This window comes from Schistocerca gregaria, chromosome 1 (genome assembly GCF_023897955.1).
Source record: "Schistocerca gregaria isolate iqSchGreg1 chromosome 1, iqSchGreg1.2, whole genome shotgun sequence".
In the NCBI taxonomy this organism is placed as follows: domain Eukaryota; kingdom Metazoa; phylum Arthropoda; class Insecta; order Orthoptera; family Acrididae; genus Schistocerca; species Schistocerca gregaria.
The window spans coordinates 232,191,810-232,215,600 of NC_064920.1; the positions used below are offsets into that span (position 1 = coordinate 232,191,810).

Consider the following 23,791-nt stretch of genomic DNA (forward strand, 5'->3'; position numbering starts at 1 on the left):
TCAATATATACATTGAATAACATCGGGGAGAGGCTACAACCCTATCTCACTCCCTTCTCACACGCTGCTTCCCTTTCATGTCTCTCCACTCTTATAACTGCCGTCTGGTTTCTGTACAAATTGTAAATAGCCTTTCTCTCCCTGTATTTTACCCCTGCCACCTTTAGAATGTAAGAGTATTCCAGTCAACATTGTCAAAAGCTTTCTCAAAGTCTACAAATGCTAGAAACGTAGGTTTGCCTTTCCTTAATCTTTCTTCTAAGATAAGTCGTAGGGTCAGTATTGCCTCACGTGTTCCAATGTTTCTACGGAATCCAAACTTATCTTCCCCAAGGTTGGCTTCTACTAGTTTTTCCATTCATCTGTAAAGAATTCGCGTTAGTATTTTGCAGCTGTGGCTTATTAAACTGATAGTTCGGGAACTTTCACATCTGTCAACACTTGCTTTCTTTGGGATTGGAATTATTATATTCTTCTTGAAGTCTGAAGGTATTTTGCCTGTCTTATACATCTTGCTCACCAGATGGTAAGAGTTTTGTCAGGACTGGCTCTCCCAAGGCCGTCAGTAGTTCTAATGGAATGTTGTCTACTCCCGGGGCCTTGTTTCGACTCAGGTCTTTCAGTGCTCTGTCAAACTCTTCACGCAGTATCGTATCTCCCATTTCGTCTTCATCTACATCCTCTTCCATTTCCATAATATTATCCTCAAGTACATCGCCCTTATATAGATCCTCTATATACTCCTTCCACCTTTCTGCTTTCCCTTCTTTGCTTAGAACTGGGTTTCCATCTGAGCTCTTGATAGTCGTACAAGTGGTTCTCTTTTCTCCAAAGGTCTCTTTAATTTTCCTGTAGGCAGTATCTATCTCACCCCTAGTGAGATAAGCCTCTAAATCCTTACATTTGTCCTCTAGCCATCCCTGCTTAGCCATTTTGCACTTCCTGTCAATCTCATTTTTGAGACGTTTTTATTCCTTTTTGCCTGCTTCATTTACTGCATTTTTATATTTTCTCCTTTCATCAATTAAATTCAATATTCAAACTTGTGGCTTAAAAAAAAGAAAAACTACACTCTGCAAAAAAGATTTAATAAGTTTCATCATCTCATATCAATCAATTATATCCTGTAGAGCAGCAAAAAAAAAAATTTGGGTGGGAAAAATATATACCTTCAAACAAAGACTTTTGTCTTCAGAAAATATCAACTTTGACAACCTGATCTGGTCAATGCAACTGCTGTTTATAAGTACGTAACATTTCTCAGACTCTCAGACTACTACAGTGAAATTATGACAGTTTATTTAACACATCTGTTAACAGTATAGGAACTTTGTTCAAACTTCTTATTTATATTTGGATGGAAGAAATAAAATAATCAATGGCACACAGAACAAAAGTATATTCAGGAATTCAATATTAATGAAATTACCGCATTGTCCAGCATTCTCATTAGGGCTTCAAATTCTGTGCCTCCTAGTCTCCATTTTTTCTCCTTTTTAAGGCCCGAAGGTGGCAAGTCAGAACTTGTATCCTGCCTTTGAACAGCATCAGGTGGCCGTCGTACAGCCTCATAAACCTGCTTCCTGACTTCATCTGATATCAGAACTAGATTTTCCAGACCAGCAGGCATTACCTTCACCTGCAATTAAAAGAAAATCAAGAAACATCGAGTATTAGGTATATACAAGCTGTGTTTATCAAGTACAATTTAAATAAAAATACAACAGACTTTTCTTAGCAATTTAATTTTTACTCTTCTTTTATACATAACCTCCACCAATATTCAGCATATTTACATTTGTTTGTGAATATATGAAATGCCTCCTCAAACCAAGAACCTCATTGACTGTGAAATCTACATTTGCATCTACATAAGTAAATCTATGCTCTGCAAACCACCATGAAGCACATAGGGGAGGGTACATCCCATTGTACCAGTTATTATACCCCCCCCCCCCCCCACCCCAATTCCATTCACATATGGAGTGCAGAAAGAATGACTGACTGAATGCCCCTGTGTGTGCTGTAGCTGTTCTAATCTTGTCCTCAAGATCCGTAGGTGAGTGATACATAGGGGTTGTAGTATATTCATAGAATCATTTAATGGTGGATCTTGAAACTCTGTCAACAGACTTTCCTGGCAATAGTTTACGTCTGCCTTCAGGAATCTGCCAGATGGGTTTTTTTCAGAATCACTGTCTGCCCTTTTCTGTGTATGTTCAATAGTCCCTGTTGGTCCTATTTGGGACGGGTCCTGTACACTTGAGCAATATTCTAGAACTCGTTGCATGAATCATTTGTAAGCAATCTCCTCTGTAGATCGATTGCAAGGATAGGAAAGCACAAAAGGTTCACTCAGTGTATATGCTTGGGGGCCTCATTCAAAATCTTGAAGAGGCTATTCCAGCAGCCAGTGAAGGAACAGGGTGCAACTAACTGCAGATTGTGGCACGCATGACACCTGTTGTCTGGGCTCCGAGGTCATACACAGGTCATCCAGCAACTGGCAGCAAAGGTTGAGAAGACCAGCCTTGCTTATGGCATTTCAGCAAAGCTCACAATCTGCAGCATTGTCCCCAGAACTGATCGTAGCCCTTTGATTTCAAGTTGAGAACTGTAGGGTCCCCCTAAATGGGTCAAGTGTGCACTATACATCAGCGACTACTACTCAGGTAGCTGACTGTGTGTGAGGTGTTCACAAGGTTTCTTATTTTTGATAAGGCGACTCCACCATCCAATCCAGATGATGATAGCTGTAGGAAACTCAGAAGTATCGGTGTAAGATCAAAAGAAATGCCTCCTGCAGATGACAGTATTAAAATCCTAATGGTAAACTGCCGAAGCATTCGCAACAAAGAGCCAGAGCTTGAAGTGTTTGTGGAAAGCACTGAGGCTTTCATAATTGCAGGTACAGAAAGCTAGTTGAAACCTGAAATTAGCAGTGAGATTTATGGAGAAAATTTGAGTGCACACCGAAAGCATATGCAAATGGGTAATGGAGGTGGTGTATTTGTCACAGTAGACAAGAAACTCAAATCCACTTGGATAGAAATTGAAGCTGCATGTAAAACTGTTTGGGCAAGACTCAGTAGCAGGGCTACGCATAAAATGACCATCAGAACCATCTATTGCCCCCTAGACTCGTCTCCTGATTTAACCGAAAACTTTAAAGAAAACCTCACTTCACTTGCACGTAAGTTCCCCAATCATACACCAATCATCAGTGGAGACCTTAATCACCCAACAATTGTGGCAACAAATAGACCTGGTCTCTTTGAGGATGTCCACCACATCGAAACTAGTATCAGTGACCATGATGTGACTGTGGCAACAATCATTACCAAAAGTGTGAAAGACAACTAAAACAAGCAGGAAGGTATATATGTTCAGTAAAGTAGATCAAAAATCAGTGGTGTCACATCTCAATAAAGAACCAACTTTCAGCACAGGGCAGAAGCATGTAGAGGAACTATGGCTTCATTTTAAAACAATGGTTGACCATGCACTGGGTAAGTATGTACCCAGTAGAACAGTACATAATTGGAGGGACCCTCCACAGTACAGTTATTGTAAAGAAACTTCTAAAGAACTTGAGATTATTGCATAATAGGTGTAAAACAAAGTGTAGGGCCTATTGCTAGAGATATGCTGGATGAAATGCATTTGCCTCTCAAGGGAGCAATGTGTGATGCCTTCAGTGACTACCTCAGCAGAATACTGTCAAATGATCTTTAACAGAACCCAAAGAAATCCTGGTCATATGCAAAGGCTGTTAGTGGCAACAAAGTTAGCGTGCAGTGAGTGAGACAGGAACTAACATTGAGGGTAACAAAGCTGAAATGCTTAACTCCATATTCAAATGTTCATATCCAAAGGCAAACCCAAGAGAATTGTCCAAATTTAATCCTCGTACCACTGAAAGGATGAATGAAATATGTTTATCAGTGATGCTGAGAAACAGCTGAAATCATTAAAACTGTGCAAAGCTCCAGGGCCCAATGGAGTCCCTGTCAGATTCTATGCTGAATTTGCAGCTGAATTAGTTCCTCTTCTAAATATAGGCTATCCCAAATCTTGGAAAAAAAGTGTGTATTACACTCTTCTACAGGAAGGGTAGTAGAACTGATCCACAAAACCACTGTCTAATATCCATGAAATATTTATGTTGTAGGATATTAGAGCTCAAAATATAATGAGGTATCAAACAGAATGACCTCCTCAATGCCAACCAGAATGGATTCCAAAAACATTGATCATGTGAGACCCCACTTGCACTTTTCTCACATGACATACTGAAAGCTTTGCATCAGGCAGATGCAGTATTTTTTCATTTCCAAAAAGCATCCAAGTCAGCAACACACTACACTTACTGCAAAAGTTTGATCATATGGGGTATAAAGTGAAATCTGTGACTAGATTGAAGACTTTTTGACAGGAAGGCACAGCATGTTATCTCGCATGGGGAGTAGTCAGATGTAGAACTGTGTTCGTGTATGCCGTAAGGAAATGTGTTGGGACCCTTGCTGTTCGTATTATTTATTAATAACTTGCAGACAGTATTAACAGTAACCTCAGACTTTTGTAGATGACAAAATTATTTATAATGATACACTATCTGAAAGAAGCTGTATGAACATTCAGTCAGATCTATAAGATTTCAAAGTGGTGTGAAGATAGGCAACTTGCTTTAAATGTTCAGAGATGTGAAATTGTACACTTCCCAAAATGTAAAAAAAAGTAACATCCTATGAGTATAATATCATTGAGTCACTGTTGGAATTGGCCAACTCATACAAATACCCCTTATAACACTGTGGGGATATGAAATGGAATGATCACATAGGCTGTCATGGGTAAAGCAGGTGCCAGACTTCAATTTACTGCCAGAATACTAGGGTGAATGCAATCAGTATACAAAGGAGATTGCTTACAAATCACTTGTGCAAATTATTATAGAATATTGTTCAAGTGTGGGGGGGATCTAGACCAAATAGGATTAACAAGGGATATTGAACTTACACAGAGAAGGGCAGCATGAATGGTCTCATATTTGTTTAATCCATGGGAGTGTGCCACAGAGACACTGAAGGAAGTGAATTGGCAGCCTCCTTAAGACATACATGAACAATCCTGAGAAAGTCTGTTGAAGTTTCAAGAATTGGCTTTAAATAAATGGTGACTCTAGGAATAAACTACAATTCCCTCCGTATCACTTCTAAGGGATCATGAGAATAAGATACCAATAGTCACTGCACACACAGAGGCATTCAAACAACCATTATTTCCATGCTCGATATGCGAATGGAACAAGAAGACGCCCTAATAAATGGTACAATGGAACATACATCCTGCCATGCACCTCATAGTGGTTTGCAGGGTGTAGATGTAGATGTAGATTGCACTTCCTCAGTATTCCACAAATAAACTCAACTCTACCAACTGTTTTTCCCGTGAATGAGCCTATGTGATCACTCCATTTTGTATTCCTAGAAAGTGTTACACCCAGGTATTAGTATGTGTTGGCTGATTCCAATAGAGACTCATTGATATTATAGTCATAATATACTGCTTTTTTTGTGAAGTGCACAATTTTACATTTCCGAAGAAATTAAAGCAAGCAGGTAATCTTTCCACCACTTTGAAATCTTACCAAGGTATGACCGAATATTTATGCAGCTTCTTTCAAGACAGTACTTAACTGCATTGTCTGCAAAAAGTCTGAGGTTACTATTAATATTGCCCACAAGGTCATTAATACACAACATGAACAACACGAGTCCCAGCACACTTCCCTGGCGCATACCTGAAGTTATTCTACATCTGACAATGACTCTCCATCCCAGATAAAATGCTGTGTCCTCCCTACCAAGAAGTTGTCAATCCAGTGACAAATTTTGCTTGATATTCCATACAATTGAACTTTTGACAATAAGTGTAGGTGTGAACTAAGTCAAATGCTTTCTGGAAAACAAGAAATACTTCTTCTATGGGACTGCCTCGATTCAAAGCTTTCAGTTTGTCATTTCAGGAAAGTGCAAGTTGGGTTTCACATGATCGACGTTTTCATAATCCATGCTGGTTGGCAATGAGATCTTTCTGTTCAAGATACCCTATTATGTTTGGGCTCACAGTATGTCCTAAGATTCTACAACAAATTTATGTCAAAGATATTGAATGGTAGTTATGTGGATAATTTTTGTTGTAGATGGGTGTTACCTTTGCTTTCTTCCAACTACTGGGCTTAACATTTCGTTCCACGGATGTACAATAAATTATAGTTAGTAGAAGAGCTAACTCAGTTGCAATTTCAATCTAGAGTCTGACAGAAATTCTATCGGGCCCTGTAGCTTAATTCAGTTTTAACAATTTCAGCTGTTTCCCAACACCACTGACATTAATACTGATTTCATTCATTTTTTCAGTGGAGGAGGATTAAACTGAGGCAATGCTCCTCGGTTTTCCATAGTAAAGGAACATCTGAAAACAGAGTTATACATTTCAGCTCTTGCTTTGCTACCCTCAATTTCAGCTCCTGTCTTATTCGCTAGGTACTATAAAGTGACTTTAGTACCACTACCAGTCTGTACTTACAATCCGAATTGAGGTTTTCTGAAAAATTATCTGACAGTATTCTGCTACAGTAATCACTGAAGGCTCCATGCATTGCCATCTTGACAGCCAAATGAGGTATGAATGGCAGTGGCACCTGGCAGAATGTATTTGACAACTGTCTGTTTCCTCCAACTATAAACTCTGCCAGAGTGATCCCATCCTGTAAGTCCAACAATCTTCAATCCCCACTAAAAGCCTTAGACTCTTCCCAGAAGCTCTCCTATGATCTATTTCCTTCCTCACCTCCACGACACCTGACCTCAGACATCCTTCCCAAAATCCACAAACCCAACAATCCTGATCACCCCCCCCCCCCCCCCCCCCCACTGAAAGAGTTTCAACCCTCATTGACCAACACCTCCAACCCAAACAACTAAAATCTAGCCTCATACACCAAGGTTCCAGCCATTTCCTTCTTCAACTCTCCACCTTCCCCTCCATTCTCCCTCCTCGATCCCTACTTCTCATTGTTCACTACACTTCCCTATACACTATCTCTCACACCCATGGTCTTGCTACCATCTTTGGCATTTTTTAAAAAACTCACCATCTTTGCCCTCAATTTGTGAAATATTGAAAATCTGTAGGAGAATGAAATTTTATATTCCGAGACCTTGTATTGGTAAGTAATTACATGCAGTTTCAGGTTTTCATGCAATTACTTCCAAATATACAAAACGCTAAACTACATGTTTTTAGGACCTATTTTTTCAGCCAACTTTGTTCTGAATTATTCAAGTAAAAATTGCTCACTAAATCTTTTTCAGTTATTTTGCTTAAGACTGTCGATAGCTGCGCTATGGGGTCAAATAAATTACTACATCTCCGGAAGGATGGAATTAGTGGTCATTAAACTTTACGAATGTTTATTGAGAACAAGTGGAAATATTTGTACAAAATTTGTAATGGTCACGTGAGAACCTCTAGATCACTTGACATGGAATGATACCCATGCTATATTTAAATATGTCAGCTATGCACAAATTAACAACAAAACAATTTCATCATATTTATCAATACATACCTGTGTCTCACAAGCCAGAACTGTATTGTAAACATTATAAAATGCTTCTTCTACTGTTTCTCCACAACAGACAGCACCATGGTTTGATAGAAACATAACCTGAAATATGAACACAGGTAATATAGTGATGTTCTACTATGTAATTAATTCTATCACACAGTTTCACATATTATCATACATTACAAAATTAAAGCCCTGATGAACCCAGTTAAATAAAAATTTTAAACCATAACTTCCATACAAACACTGAAATGTGAATGAATTTTAAAAGTTACTGAATGGAACAAACTTTAAAAGATGTTGACCACTACATTAGATAAACACTATTAGCAGATTGGCCATTAAAATCTGGAAAAAAATTCCCTGAGAAGATCTACATTAGATAAACACTATTAGCAGATTGGCCATTAAAATCTGGAAAAAAATTCCCTGAGAAGATAAATTAATGGTGAGCAGGGAGAGGGAAGGGGGGCAACACGCAATAACAACTTTTCTTTCCTCTCATTTGAGATATCAACCAGCCATAAGTAGTAGTTTTTAAACACTGGTCATTTATGTGATGTAATATTCACATACATGTAGAAAACACAACTTTAAGAACACAGAATTCCCTGACATTTCATAAGATTCCTGAAATTCCCCAGGTCTTTCCAGGTAAAATGCAATTCCCTGAGAGTTCAAGGTTTTCCAGATGAATCGCCACCGTGTTTGGATCACTTGATGGAAAGTTCTCTCAAACCAGCATGAAATGTTCGGAGAAACTCAAAATTGCACAACTGATAACAATCTGCAAAGCTTTTGCAGGAACACTTTGTTAAACCATAATGAGAAAAGAGAATGGCGTAGAGGACGAGGTGATGAGGAGAAGGTGGGGAAGAAAGAATTAGAGAAAATGAGTGACATTCTATGATAGAAAGTTTTATGTGGGATTATTATGGAGGTAGAAAGTAAACAAAAGAGTGTGAGGAACAGTGTGGTGATCTGAAGAGAATAAAAATGTGAGACACTGAAGAATCTGGAGAAGAGTTTGATCAATAAAAGGAGGAGTATGTCTACTAAGAAGAAAGCCCTAGTCAAGTTACGTAATGACGGAGGAAAAAATTAGTAGCAATCTTCTTGAAGATGTCACAGAACTTTTGCAAAAAGTCACTCTAAAGTCACAATGCCTTGAGAAAATTCTAAACTATTTCCTATAAGCTATTTGCGACATCACTAAAAGTAAGATGCAATGAGTAAAGCATATCATTCTATCAGGAACTATTTTTGCTCATTTCCGACACCAACGCCCACCCAAAATCATCTTGTCACACTCTGAAGAATTGTCTAAGTGCTCCTTTGTAGTTGCAACCTCACTGAGAGCCTCATCTACAATATCAACAATGCAATTGCTTAGCAACTAATAAGTTCCCAGCAACAGAGAAGATTTCGCTTGGCAACAAAAATTCTGAGGTCATTTCTTGCAATAATGATTATTGGTTATATGTTCTTTCTTAGGTTGTCAAATCTTCATTATGTTCTTACGTAACAGGCACCGCTTTGCAACCTCTCACCAGCATACTTAACCACACATGAGGCAAAAAAATGTTTGTCATAAATATGCTTACACTCCTCTAATTTACTTTCGGTATAAATAAAGCACTTGGGTGCAAGCAAGCCACAAATGGAATTGCCAAGTGCAGTGTCCAGTTAATATTCAAGTGTTTTTTTTTTTTTTTTAATGATATGTGAGCATTTAAAACTGCAATTTTACCAATGCAGTATAGTAGGTATAAATACTATTTATTGATAACGTCTTGAATGAGGGATGCCTAGTTCTGGGTCATCTGAAGCTACCAGGTATCTGTAGACTTTGGTACTTAAGTGTTTTTGTCCAGCTACCACCTATATTGGTGGTCTAATAGCACAGTACCTGTTATTTAGTGTACTGTGGCCATTACGAATAACTGTCATGTCACGCTAAACCAGTATCCACAGGCGTAACACCAGAACTGCACAAAGAAAGTGGGGCTTTTTAGTCCCGCATCATCTTTACCTCCTCAGCTGTCTATGTACAGAGAGTCTGGACGGAGCCCATTTCTCCATTCCTAACAACCCTCTGAGAATTTGTTCACGACATTGTAAGCACACTGTAAATTGAACTGCCACACAAATCCAACAGCTGACAGAAGAACTTGGGTGATACAGAGATCAACCAACAACATAGAAAAAAAGAGACTTCATGCAGTTAAAAACTAAAACTTTTTAAAAAGAAACAAAAAATACATAAATGAGCAAGGGCTGCAGCATTCATGTCTTTTGCCATTAAACTTGCTCTCTGTGCATCCTAATGTATTGGAGTTCATATACATACTACCAAAAACGCCACCCTTTGTGCCATTTCCAAAATGGCAAACTACTGTCTAAACGCGTATTGGTATATTACAAGAAATTTAATTTCAATCCAGTGTTCATTAATGATAACGTAGAAACATTTGGAAAGTGAAACCCCATAATACTTATGATACTAAGATTAAAAAGAAAGTGAGTTTATCTAGAGTTGTAAACAGAAAGAAAGTTTACTTGACCTGAAACACTTACTGCAAAAAATATAGAATTATTGAATTACTTCAAAGCATTTTGTATCTGTAGCTATGACATTTATCATTCTGTGGGATCAATTTTCATTTCATTTCAGTCTCTCACCTATAGTACGATTAAAATTACTTTATAGTTGACATTTGTCACTTGTCACTACAGTGTCACCACATCGGTTACCAATCGGTTGTACGCAACACATAAAAACACAGCACATAACTTCACAAATGCTGTTGTGTGCAACGCAGAGCAATGTTGGATGGAAGTGGTCTCCATGAGGTATGATGGAAATACAAGTTGCATTTTGATAGGTACTGTATTCTGTGTGATCGAAAATATTGCAAATAACACGACAGGACCTCTGCTTCATCTGTCGCATCAATTACTGGAGTGACAAAAACTGAATGATTTTAAATACAAAAAAATATTAATTTGACTCTAGAATCTTTGGAGTGTTTGACTGTCGAAAGCCAATTGAAAATTAGCTGATATCAGTTAAACCATTCTGGCCAGAAATGATTTATTTTATCACAAAGTATAAATAAAAAGTAGCCTAGCTGATTCAAGATCAGACTTGGATTTGTAGATTTTGACAAGGAAAACTCAATGTAAGAGCCTGTAGTCTCACTAACGAAATCTGTTCGTCTTCACATATCTAATAGCTGTCTCATTGTGTATCACCATCTTTCAACATGTTACATCGATAGTAACAGTATCTAACATTCTGAAATTGTGCTGAAGTTCACAACTGATGACCTAAAAAAGCAGCCTATCTTCAACAATATAGACCCCTTGGGCGGAATAGGAAGAGCACATTTGTTTAAGTCATTTCACACTACACCAGAACATTTTACCTTCTTGAGAGTAGCAATAATACGATACATACAATGCTTGTTGTGTACATATTTTCTTTAAAGCACCTGAATGAAATTAGTATGGAAAACTAACCTTGTTTACTGGTCCCAAATTTCTGGCAATTTTTTCTCGTTCTTCTGGCTCGAAGACTGCACCGAGATATGGATGATTGCTAACTTCACCAATTACAATAGCTTCTTGGCACAAAGGCTGTAGGCCACATTTTAATGAAGACACCTGTAAAAGAATTATGAAACTAATCAAACTGCTTGTCCTTCAGTATTACAGAAATGCTCGTTATAAGATGTATTAATTTAATAGTAACAAATGCAGAGATTACAAGATATTCATGGCAGACATAATCTTCAACAGGTAAGCAAGAGAAAGATAAGGGGTACAAGGGAGAGGTAAAGGGCTGCATGTTCTTAGTTACTGTTCATACCATAATTTATCAGCGAAGATTGGTAGGATCTCAGTAACTGTCCCAGCAGAATTTTTTTCTTGAAGTGCACATGTAGTTCATAACTAAACAGTAATGAACATGACAGGAATCATCGTTTTGTTACAAAAATTGTTTCGGGTACCGACAACAAATTTATAGTGAATGAATCTGCTCATTCTACACTAGTAGAAAACAAAGCTAATATTCATACTGATACATATGGTCTTTACCACAATGAAGGCAGAGTTTCAGCAAATAAGTTACCACAATTTTTCAAAATAGATACATTATAAAGTTGAATTAATGGAGCAAAATTTTGAGACAGAACTCTGAAATGTAAAGTAACCATAGCGAATAACACCATTCTAGAGGATGACGCTGTTAATAAGGCAGCAAAGTCTCTATGACAGACTTTTTGAGTACACTGACGGAGGAGAAATTTGTGAGCACTTATCATCAGCTTGCTACCACAACAGTGAAAGACAAACATTAGTTTCTTTCATGTTTTATCAACAATTCTGCAACGTTAATTTGCGTTTGCTTTTTCCAGCATTCCCACAAATTCTGTTGTTACTGTCACTAGTCATACAATGTCTTATCAACTTGGTGTGCAACAACCAGTGTGACAAATTCCCTCACAAACATGCTTTTAACTGCAATCTCTGTAAGGTAAAATTTAAATTCCAATTTAAATGATATGCCTCAATTCATAATGGATGATCAATTTGTTTCGATAACTGTTTGTTTAAAAAAGGACACTAGAGAAAGTACGCAAAATATTGTAATATAGGCAGCAAAAGATCCCCCCCCCCCCAACAGTTGCAATGGGCTTGGGGGGATTCTTTGCGTGTCTACCTCAACTAGTCCTGTAACATGATTTTGCATATGTCTTTCTCTACGGCAATGCCTCAGTGGTGTTACATGACTATTATTTTTGCGTGCAGCCATTTGCACTTCACAGCTGAAAGCTGGTACAGCAATGCCAGCTGAAAGGGATCTTCTTTTGCCAACTCTATTGTAATTCACATTTAAATTAGTAAAAAACTTCAGTATCAGAAGTCAATCAATGTTTGCGTTTAAAAATATATATTTACACAAAAAATCAATTACAAATTGTATTGTTGAAGATGCTCCAGTGCTACATGTAGAAGTATGCAAGGATGTGGCAAGTCCACGATGGTCGGCTGTTATGTGAAGCATCAGTAGTCTATAGTCTGAAGGAAAACTGGGGGATTGGAGAAAAAGGCTACGTAGGTGTGCACTAAGGTTAGAAGATTGTGTGTATCGTAATACTGCTAATTACTGATAATGATGATACTGGGTAATTATAATCCCTAATCGTCCTTCAGAATGTTGCAGATACTTTCTGAATTCCCAAGATTTCTTTAGTGGTGAAATCAGTTTCTCCTTTGCAATTCTAGGTCTTGCAGACAGAGGGCTCACAGTTGCACAGCATATTTTTAAGACCAGTACTGAAAATAAGTTACGAGCTAAACAAGTTATAGTAAAGGAAAATATGACAAGTTCTGATACTCACAGCCAACACTGCAGGAGTATGAACATGAATAATGCACTTAATATCTGGACGGGCAGCATGAATGGCAGAATGCAACATGAAACCAGGAACATTCACTACAAAATTTGTAGTTCCAGGCTCAACTATTGAGCCCTGCATGTCAATTTTCACTAAACTTGAGGCAGTTATTTCATGGTATAACATTCCAAACGGATTTATGAGAAAATGTTCTTGGTCTTGGTTTAATCTCGCCTGAAAATAAAAATGCAAGATATCAACATCAAACTGTTACACACAAAACAGAATCTCACATGATGGCATAGTTGGCGTGCACATCAGTAAATACTTACAGTGATACTGTTGTAGATTCCTTGGGTCCAGCCACAAAGATCCATTAATCTATAGACTGCTGCTAACTTGCATCTAAGGATCTTTTCCCCCTTTGCATAGCCCATGCTTTCAACACCACGAATATCATTTATAGGAATGACACAGTTAGATCCTACAAAACATTAAACAGTAATGTATAAGATGCTAAGACCTAAGGCGAACTATGAATTTACACAAATTTTACAAAAACCACTTATGTAAAGATAAATATCTACACGATTGCTCTATGAAAGATTTACTGGCTTTGCAATATCTAACTGACTTGCACTTAAGTTTCACAGTTCAAAAAGCAAGATTAAAATCCATTTAAAAATTGAGGACTACAAAAAGTATTTTACACACCTCTGAATACACTTGCAGGTTGTAAACGGCCACCCTGCAACCCCATCATGTCCGATAGCTGTTGCAACAAACCTGCTGGGCCATTTCCATCCTTCAACTGTGTTTCAATAATTCGTTCCAGCTCCTCACGGAAAAGACGACTATTCATTATCATCTCTACTCTTTTCCTCCTTTCCATTTCCTTCATATCCTTTAAAAGAAAAAGACACATCACAATCAAGAAAATATATCTGCCTCAATAGCTGAGTGGTTAGTGTGGCTAACTGCCATGCTGGAGGGAGATTGGTCAGGTTCGATTCCAGGATGGGATTGCTGGCAGACTGGGTATTGTGTTGTCCATATAATTTCATCATCAGAAAATTTTTGCTCTAGGATACAGCCCTCCGCAGATGACACTGTGCATACCATTTTCAAGATATGAATTTTGGAAAAAAATTTAAAATGCTGTATTTCTGAAACAGTTCTAGTTATTTTATTGGTTATTTTTTTATTTGAAATATAATTGCTTTACAATTACAAGGAAATCCTCCAGTTGGAATTATCTGTTTAAGTTCTTTTACTATAGTGTTCTGAACTTTTTTTATAATTTATGGAATTTTTTTCCCCTAAAAATGCCAATCCATATAGTTTTATTTTTTCTGTTGATTAGTACCATATAGTACCCAGAAAAGGAGTTTCCACTTTTAGGTTGAACAGGTTTTATAAACAACTGAAATTTTTGCCATACATAAAACCTGTTTTATTACCACAGTGTCACATGACATGAAGATCAAAACCTAGCCTTATTTAACATAATTTTAGTTTTGAAAGGTGAGTACAAGACTCATTTTTCGAGCATTTTAAATGGTTCCAAAATGTACGTGTAAGGTCCAAAGACTTAAAAGGTTTCAATTTAAACAACTTCTGTGTACTCTGTTTTATACCAAAATTAACCAATGAACTAAAAATGCGCTCCACTGCTTGCGTATCTTCTTTTGATATAGCGTGGTGCCTTCCTGTTGAATCAATGGGAACTGAAGCACTTACAATCTTCAAAACTTTGTTAACAGGAAGTGAGTACTGATGGTGTGGTTGCTGTCCTTCAGCTAGAAACCTATATCCAGCAGCTGGTTCATGTGGTAGCATAAAGTTCACTACAATTTCGTTAACTCATAAAAGATGTCTATAATCTCTGCAAGCCACCAGTCAGAGTCATACACACATGCCACAAACGCCTCCCTTCTCAGGTTGGTAATCTGAATATTATCCTGCTGTTTCTGAGGTGTTGGCCAAATGAGCGAAATATCTTCTTTCTTGCTCTTTGAAGTGCACGCAATATGAGTTCGCACATCCAAAAATGTGCCTTCTGAATTCCTTTCACAGGAGTAGTTTGTTTGGACCATTATTCTTTTTTCTGCTCACCAAATTCTTCGATTTCCTCTTTGTATAAAAGAATGAGGGCTGTGGATATGTAAGATTTCACGGCTATTGTAAAATCCTCAGCATTCTGAATCACAGCTGTATTTGGTCTTGAAAGATTATGTTTTGTAGCAAGGTGCTTTAGCAGGCCTGCAACACCATCAGAAGGCCCCTTCCCGAGACCAGTAGCACTGTATACCCAGTCAGTTGGCACAAGCAACTTATTCAATTCAAACAGCTGGTAATGATTTTTAAAATGACTAGGAATACCATCAGAAATAATGATTATCTTCTCTGCCCTGTTTGCAGTTGAAGAATTTTGTGCATTGCTAGCAAAGCACTTGCTAAGTCATGTCCTGTGTCATCACTTATAACTTCAACATTTGTTGTCTCATTTTGAAAATATGTCACTATAAAAACTGAAAACTTGTCATTTGTCCCATGATAGCCTTGTACTTCTAGTGGGAGAATTACAGACCTGTTCTCAGCAAACTCACAGTGAAACACTAAACATAGTTCTTCAGCCTGTACACACCCTTTCACTTCTGCATTGTGTTGTTGTTGTTGTTGTTGTTGTTGTTGCTACAATTTCTTCAGATGCTGGTGTGTCACTGCTTTCACTGACCATTTACGAAGTTCATCAATGAAACTGTCAAAGGAACCGGCTTTTTCAATTAGTTTATTTTCCTCCCATGTCACATCTGTAATTTCTGCAGTGTTATCTGCTGTCTTCCAAGCAAAGTGTCTGTAAAGACTGTCCTCCCTTTCCAGGGCAGTCACCACATTCTTGAAACAAACAAGTCTCTCACTTTACGTCCCAGACTACTAATGACTCCACATACCCAACCAAGGTGGCATATGTCATGTGCTCCAGTAAGTTCTTCAAAATTATCATGCAAAATTCAAAATTCGTGCAGTACACACATAAACAGACACCTCTAGGTGGGTGTCAAACTACCCACTTAGGTCGTAGCGCATAAAATTTTTATCTTCCAATATGCGAATCGTGTACCTCTTCACTTACACAACTTTTTGACCTTCACCTATTACAGTTATAGTGTCTTTCTTGTTGGCACTCTGGTGATAACAGTCTCATTTATTTTCTAGATAAAATGACTGCACTATTTGAACTTGAGCTCCTACAGGATGATCATAACAGGGATCTGGTATTCCAAAGACGACTTTTTTTTTTAAAGACCTCACATTTCTCGATTTGTCTACCATGCACTTTGATACTTATGGAATATGCTGCAAAATTGTTTCCTTTTAAAATGTCTCTGGAATAATAGTTAAAACTTGCAACTTTTCACTGTAACATGCACAACATTCAACAGCTGAATCGATAATTTTGAAAAATTCCTGGCAAGAGGTGCAAGAGTGTTTTGGCTCATTTTCTTCTGAAGATGGAGTTTCTACTTCGAAGAGTGTGGTCAGTTTTGCTGTAGTGTATTCATCCATAGCTTTAGTAATTTCTCTGCACCTTCTTGATGCATAGAGCTTGACTTCACTGACCATAGTTTCTTAACAGGACTAACACCTACCTCTGCAGTTCACTGATTCAGAGTATTTAATTCTTCCTCTACTGATGGAAAATCTGCATCATCTACACCACGGTAGGCTTCACCTTGTTCAGATACTATCAGTGTTGTTGTTATGTCAAAACATTTAGAATAAACCTTGTTCAGGTACTATCATTGTTGTTATTCTGTCAAAACATTTAGAACACAAAATATCATCACTGGTAAACATATTCACTTTGAAAAACAGTGTCTTCACATGAGAGCACTTATTCCCAACCAGAACAAAGTCTGTTTTTCTGTCTGTCTTGTCTATTACATTTTTTATGGGTATGTAAATGGTCAGCACACTTCATTCTCCTGTGGCCTGTCAGAAGACATTTTTAACAGTCCTTTTTATGAGACAGTAAATTAGATGTGCAGGAGTACTACGAATGTGTGCAACGTAGCTGGTGAGTAGTTGTGCATGCCTAACCTTCCATGGAGGGACTCCCGCCTCCACCAGGGCATGATTAAACAAGGGCTCTGCAGAGCTGCAGCAGCATAGAGCAATCTGCACCCCAGGTGGTGTTGCTCAGGAAGCAGAGGGCATTGAGGTGATGCCAGCACTTCCACTTAAGCTGATGAAGGTGAGGAAGCCAAGTCAATCAGGCATCCAAAACCAGTCCCAAGAATCAATGTCTCCACTATCGTGAGTGGATCATCATTAAGGTGAAGTTCTGGTTCTGGATGAATGGTACAATGCCAACAGAAGTGCATGACACATAACTTTGCAGCTGAAAACTTGAAGCCATGAGCTAGAGCCCATGACTGCACCTTGTGGATAGCTCCCTGAAAGCACTGCTTGGCAACACGAGTACTGGAGCAGCAGTACAAAATGCAGAAGTCATCTGCATACAGAGAAGGTGAAGCCAGCCAATGGCCTTACAGCTACTGCTAGGCTGTTAATGGCCACTAAAAAGAAAAATACACCCCTTTCTCAGAGATATGGGGGGAACTATGGGAGGCACCAACCTGGACACGGAAAGTACAGAGCAATAGCAAATTTTGGATAAAAATCTGGTTCAGGCCCCAGAGACCCCACTCAATGTGGCAAGGATATGATGCCACCAGGTCATGACTTACACTTTTTGAAGTTTCGTTAAATAAAAAAAAGACGGCAAAAAGGTGTTGGCGTCTAGAAAAGGCTGTTCGGATGGCAGACTCGAGGGACCCCAAGATTATCAGGAGTAAAGCGACCCTGGCGGAAACCGTCCTGGCATGGAGCCAGTAGGCCACATGACTCCAGGATCCAACCCAATCGCCAACACATCATACATTCTCAAAGAACGTTGGTGAGGCTGATGGGCCAATAGCTATCCACATCAAGAGTGTTTTTACCAGGTTTGAGCACTGGAATGATTGTGCTCTCCCACTTTCATGATGGAAAGACACCAATGCACCATATCCAGTTGAAGATGACGAGGAGTTGTTGCTTGTAGTTGGACGAGAGATGTCTAATCATCTGACTGTGGATCCGATCTGGTCCAGGATCTGTAGGAGGAGGAGGAGGAGGAGGAGGAGGAGGAGGAGATTACTGTTTAACGTCCCGTTGACAACAAGGTCATTAGAGACAGAGCACAAGCTCGGATTAGGGAAGGATGGCGAAGGAAATCAGCCGTGCCCTTTCAAAGGAACCATCCCGGCATTTGCCTGAAGTGATCTAGGGAAATCACGGAAAACCTAAACCAGGATGGCCAAACGCGGGATTGAACCGTTGTCCTCCCGAATGCGAGTCCAGTGTGCTAACCACTGCGCCACCTCGCTCGCTCCAGGAGCTGTGTCAGGGCAATGTGCAAGGGAAGTGAGGAGCTCTTACTTTGTAAATGGGGTGTTATACGGTTCACGGTGGCATGTAGTGAACGAGAGGACTTTCCCTTCCATCTGACGTTTCAGAGTGTGAAAGGCTGGGGGGTAATTCTCTGGCTCATAGGCTCGAGCACGGTGCTCAGCAAACATGCATGGCAATCACATTTGTATCAGTAGATAACATCGATGGTAATGCCCGGAACAGCTGTTGGGGATCTGGTACCCAAAATCACGTCTGATCTTCGTCCAGATTAGGGAAGGAACATATAGCACCCAATGGTTGAGGCGTACCTCTCCCAACACTCCTGTTTCCATCATTCTTTAAGCTGGTGAACGTGTGCATGGAATTGTTTAAAAGCTATTAGATGCTCCAGAGATGCGTGCCGCTTATGCCGGGGGCACCCAACAGAACAAGGGATCTAATTTTCCACCGCAGAAACAATGGTTCTAGTGATCTGCTCAACCACTACATTGATGGTACCAGAGATTCAACAGTTACAGCAGTCTGCCTTGTTTAGAGCCTATCAGGTTAGGCGTCTGTGGGCATGACACTGGGGAGTGAAGTTGTCACTACCACACAAGTCATCATGGATTCTCCAGTGGACAGATGGAAGAAGTCCTGGGCTGCAAAGTGATACATAAATGGCCGAGGAAGTGCCATGAACCACACTGAAACATGTGGAAGACCCAGTATTTAGGAGGCAGAGGTCGAGCTGAGACAGTAAATTTTCTACCTCTCTACCTCTGACAGTAAGCATGCTGCCACCCCACAAGGGGTTATGGGCAGTAAAATCTTCCAAAAGTAGGAAAGATTTAGGGAGTTAATGAATCAGTGCAGCCAAGACGTCCAGGGGTGCCACACCATCTGGAGGAAGATATATGTTGCAGATAGTTATTTCCTGCGTCATCCTTATCCTGAGAGCCACAGCTCCAAGAGAAGTGTGAAGGGGCACAGGTTCACTACATACCGAGTTCAAGACATAGATACAAACTCCACGTGACACTATTATAGTCGCTACAGTTTCTATACTATCCCTTATAGCTGTGGAAGGCAATGCAGGAAGCAGGTGTAAAACTCAACAGTTGCCGTAGCTCAGGCAGGTGGCGGAAAAAACTGCAAAAATTCCACTGGAGGGTGACGTTATACTGAGGCACGGATGGCATGAAATGCTCAGTGAGGTAGTTTACGCCTCAGGGTCACCTGCTGCCACCAACTTAGATCCTGAGCAGTCTATTTCCATTGTATCTGCGGGTCTGGGGAGATCTAGGTCCTCAGCAGACGCCAGAATTGCCACTTCATCCTCAGACACAGAGGCTGTAGATAGTGGTGGAGTGGGTGCCACCACAATTACCTTGTTCTTAGAGAGAGAGGGGGAGGGGGGGTCTTTTTTTATTTCTCTCGCTGCTCCTTAGGTTTCTCTGGCTTCTTTGAGTCAAACCTGGGAAGGGAGGTCCCCATGGGACGCTTTCCTAGGGAGAGGAGCCAAAGAAGACTTACGCATCTCTGAAGTGGGGACTGATGCCCTCGACAGTTTGGGGAGGGGGGTGGCGGTGGTGGTAGGGGCGGGGGGGGGGGGGGGGGGCAGTGCTCCCGAAGTAGGTGGTGCAGAAGCAACAGGGAGGGAAGTGCACCCCACTATGAAGGGGACAGTTGTAGTCTTACAGCTCTTAGAGCCAAATAGCAAATGGATTTGACTGAACGGATGGGGCCATAACTGTTCTCGTAGCAGCGGCGTAAGAGGATGTCAGAGGTACAGGATGTAGGCAGTCAAATTTCCTCTTAGTCTCAGTGTAGATCAGTTGGTCCACGATCTTGTATTCCACGATTTTTCTTTCCTTCTGGAGAATCCTGCAGCCTGGCGAACAAGGGGAATGGTGCTCTCCGCAGTTGACACAGATGGGAGGCAGGGTACATGAAGTATTGGAATGTGATGGACATCTGCAGTCACTATGAAGCTGGAAGAACAGCGGGAAAATATGTCCGAATTTCCAGCACTTACGGCACCGCATAAGGAGAGGGACATACGGTTTAACGCGACAGAGGGAAACCATCACTTTGACCCTTTTCGGCAATGAACCCTCAAAGGCCAAGATGGAGGCACTGGTAGCATACCTGTCGTCTGTCTGTGTGTCCCCTGTAAGCGTCGGATGAAACGAATACCCCACTGTTTTAGATTGGTGCAGAGCTCGTCGGCAGTCTGCAAGAGGAGGTCGTGATGGAAAACAATCCCCTGGACCACGCTGAGGCTTTTATAGGGAGTGATGGAAACAGGGATACCACCCAGCCAGTCACAAGCAAGTAACGCTCGGGATTGGCCTGGGGATGCCGTCAGAATCAAGACTGCGCCATTTCTCGTCTTGGACAGCGCTGTCACTTCCCCAAACTTATCCTCAAGAGGTTTAACAAAAAATTGAGGCTTCATAGGTAGAAAGGAGTCCCGTCCGTTCTGCTACAGACTAAATACTGAGACAAATATGGCTCTGTTGTTTCTGTAGTCCTATATAGTGTAGCAAGGGAGGGGACACAATTTAGGGTCATACCTGTCAGCATTGTACTTGATCTTTCCCTTTTTAGAGACTGCTGGCACCTTACTGTCACCAGCAAGAGGTGACTTAGTCCGCTTCATTGTGGGTCATCTGCCCTGATGCCACCAACTCCAAACAGAGGCTCTACCCTTGGGCACAACCCAGCCACAGCAAAGGTCACCTGGCATGATGGCCATTGCCAGAATTCTTGATGCCTCATGAAGATTGGCATCTACTGCTTGGTATACGTCGGGAGTTTACTACTCAGGCAGTGTGATCCCTGTGTTGTCAGAGGGCTACCACCAAAAGGGGTACATGATGGCCCCACCACAACAGACTGGCTACTGTGTTGGATATTGAGTGTAGAGAAATCCAATATTGTCATGGGGGCAAAAGAGGACAGGAGACAACTGAAGAAGATGACATACACCAGAAAGTGTCCTCGTCCAAATAGTTGAGCTGCAGGTGGAGATGCAAATCCATGACGACAAGAGATATAGGAGATTGAATCTAAGGGCACTATGGATAACTCGTGCATCAGTAAGGCACCCTTCCCCATGTGGCCCACACTTCTGTAGAATTTGGAAAGTAGCAGGTCAAACCATAAAATGGGACCTGAACTTATTGGGGGTGAAAAGTGAGAGAATCCTTTTAGTCACCTCTTATAACAGGTAAGAATACCTCAGGCCTATTCTAATCCCCAGACTCGCAGGGGGAGGGGGGAGGATACATTAGAAATGAGTGAAATTAAATAGGAAGAGGAAGGTGATTTCCAGTGCGACAATTTCTGTGTACCATCAACTGGTATGACTGACCCCAGGGTCAGTTTCACTCTTCTTTCCATTTCTGGATGAACCTTTATAACTTCTTGAAAATAAAAATCATCATAACAGTACAATGGAATTTGTTGATTTGAAGTCACACATTTTATAATTAAATTTAAAAAATAATATAGTTCAAAAAGTTAAGCAAGCCCTACATATCTGTTTATAAATTCAATTGGAAAACAAATTTTCTGGCCAGAATAGATGGTTAATAATACCATCATCAAGTTCTTGTATGTTCAAATGCACCAATTTTAATGAAATTGTCTGACCTGTTAACAGTACAAACAATTATAACAATCAAACTTTTTTAAAAAAAGGGTAACACTTGCACCCTACCCTTCTCCCCTCAGGGGTAACCTAACTTTTTTCACTAAATGTTGACGTTTATGTACAAAATATTATCACTGGATTTCCAAGTACTCCACTCGCATTTGCCTAAATGCGGTATAAAACAAATGTGTAATTTATAACCACTGTTAACAAATTAAGACTGAGGCAACAATGAATTGAAATTCATTGTCAGTCTTTGACAGCATACGTATTAAGTGTTCTCTGTATTGCAGAAGTTTTAGACCGAGATTCGTGTTTTGTTTGAATTGTAAAGAATGGCCACAATATGCACAACTTGATTTGACAGTGAAGTTAAGGAACAAGGTGTCAGTTTGAATACAGAAAATAAAGCTGTAACTAAATTTAAAAATGAACTTAAATGTCTAGAACTTATCTAAGGTCTTCAGGTACAAGACTATACCTAGTTGTGGATAAGGAAACACTGGAAGAAGTTATTTTGTTAATTAAAAATAAGCTGTACGCTCTTAAACTCTCAGGTGAACAGGATATGAAACAGAAAACGGAAGCTGTAGCTGAAACCCTATTTTCTTACTTGAAGTCTCTATGTGAAAAGAAAAAACCAATAGCCCTTTCAAATACAGAAAAATTTGCTTAATTCGGCACATGTATAATTTGGAAATCTGCCCAAACTGTACAAGTATTTCACTTCTGATACATTCAGTGCACTTCTATATCCTGATTTTTTTGTATAAAACAGATCGTGGCTAACATGGAAAAGGAAAGAAAATCTAAGAACATACTTACTAATTCATTGCATAATGCGGAAAAGAGCCTATACAGTACTACTGCATAGTAGTATTATCCGGTAAAATACAAATTTATCAGACTTTAAGAAACAAGGATAAGATTCAGGATGAATGAATCAAAGGGAACGGGCAGATGATAAGAAAGGCGAAGACCAGAAATGAAGAAATTAACAATACAGTATGGAATTTGTTCGTAAGTGCACAGACAAAAAACTTACCTTTATCTGGGCCCATGTTACAGAGCGAGGCTCTGTAAGTCACTAAATAGGTTGGAATTACGGAGTTTAGGGCATCCACAGGATAGCTGGACAGTTTCAAAGCTAGGCACATCATCATGTGGAAAGAAGTGTGTAAGGAAGCGGAGGATGTGTAGGGAAGTGTAGAAACAGAATGGAGGATAATACTGTCCAACTTAATTGTGAATGATGACCTGAATGACGTGTTCAGTGCCAATGAAACGGGGACTGTTCTGTCACACGCTACCTTCAAAATGGTTAGCAATTCAAGGTGAAAAGTGAACCGCCCAAGGTGAAAAATGCACTGGCAGAATAATCTCGAAGGAAAGACTCACTGTGCTGCTGTGTGGAAACATGTTAGGTGAAATGGAGAAACCATTGGTGATTGGAAAGGCAACAAAACCACATTGTTTCCAAAAGACAGACATCAGTAAGCTTCCAGTCACATGCCGAAGCAATAAAAAGGCATGGATGGTGAGTGATCTTATAGAAGAATGGCTGGGCTCTCAATGCCAAAATGAAAAAAGGAAATCACTAAGTTCTCCTTTTCCTAGACAATGCAACCTGCCACCTGAAAGTAACGTTAT

At 39.8% G+C, this 23,791-nt stretch overlaps 1 protein-coding gene across 8 annotated transcripts in view; it reads right to left on the reverse strand.

Moving 5' to 3' along the window:
- LOC126338352 (protein hu-li tai shao) overlaps positions 1-23,791 on the reverse strand; it is a 116,945-nt gene that overhangs the window by 87,136 nt on the left and 6,018 nt on the right. For all 8 annotated transcript variants that reach the window (XM_050001545.1, XM_050001552.1, XM_050001551.1 and 5 more), the window contains exons 2-7: positions 13,756-13,945; positions 13,374-13,525; positions 13,045-13,275; positions 11,159-11,302; positions 7,637-7,735; positions 1,430-1,639 (exon numbers count right to left, since the gene is read on the reverse strand). In XM_050001545.1, coding sequence (XP_049857502.1) covers positions 1,430-1,639; positions 7,637-7,735; positions 11,159-11,302; positions 13,045-13,275; positions 13,374-13,525; positions 13,756-13,945 — 1,026 coding nt within the window. The remainder of the gene's footprint in view (positions 1-1,429; positions 1,640-7,636; positions 7,736-11,158; positions 11,303-13,044; positions 13,276-13,373; positions 13,526-13,755; positions 13,946-23,791) is intronic.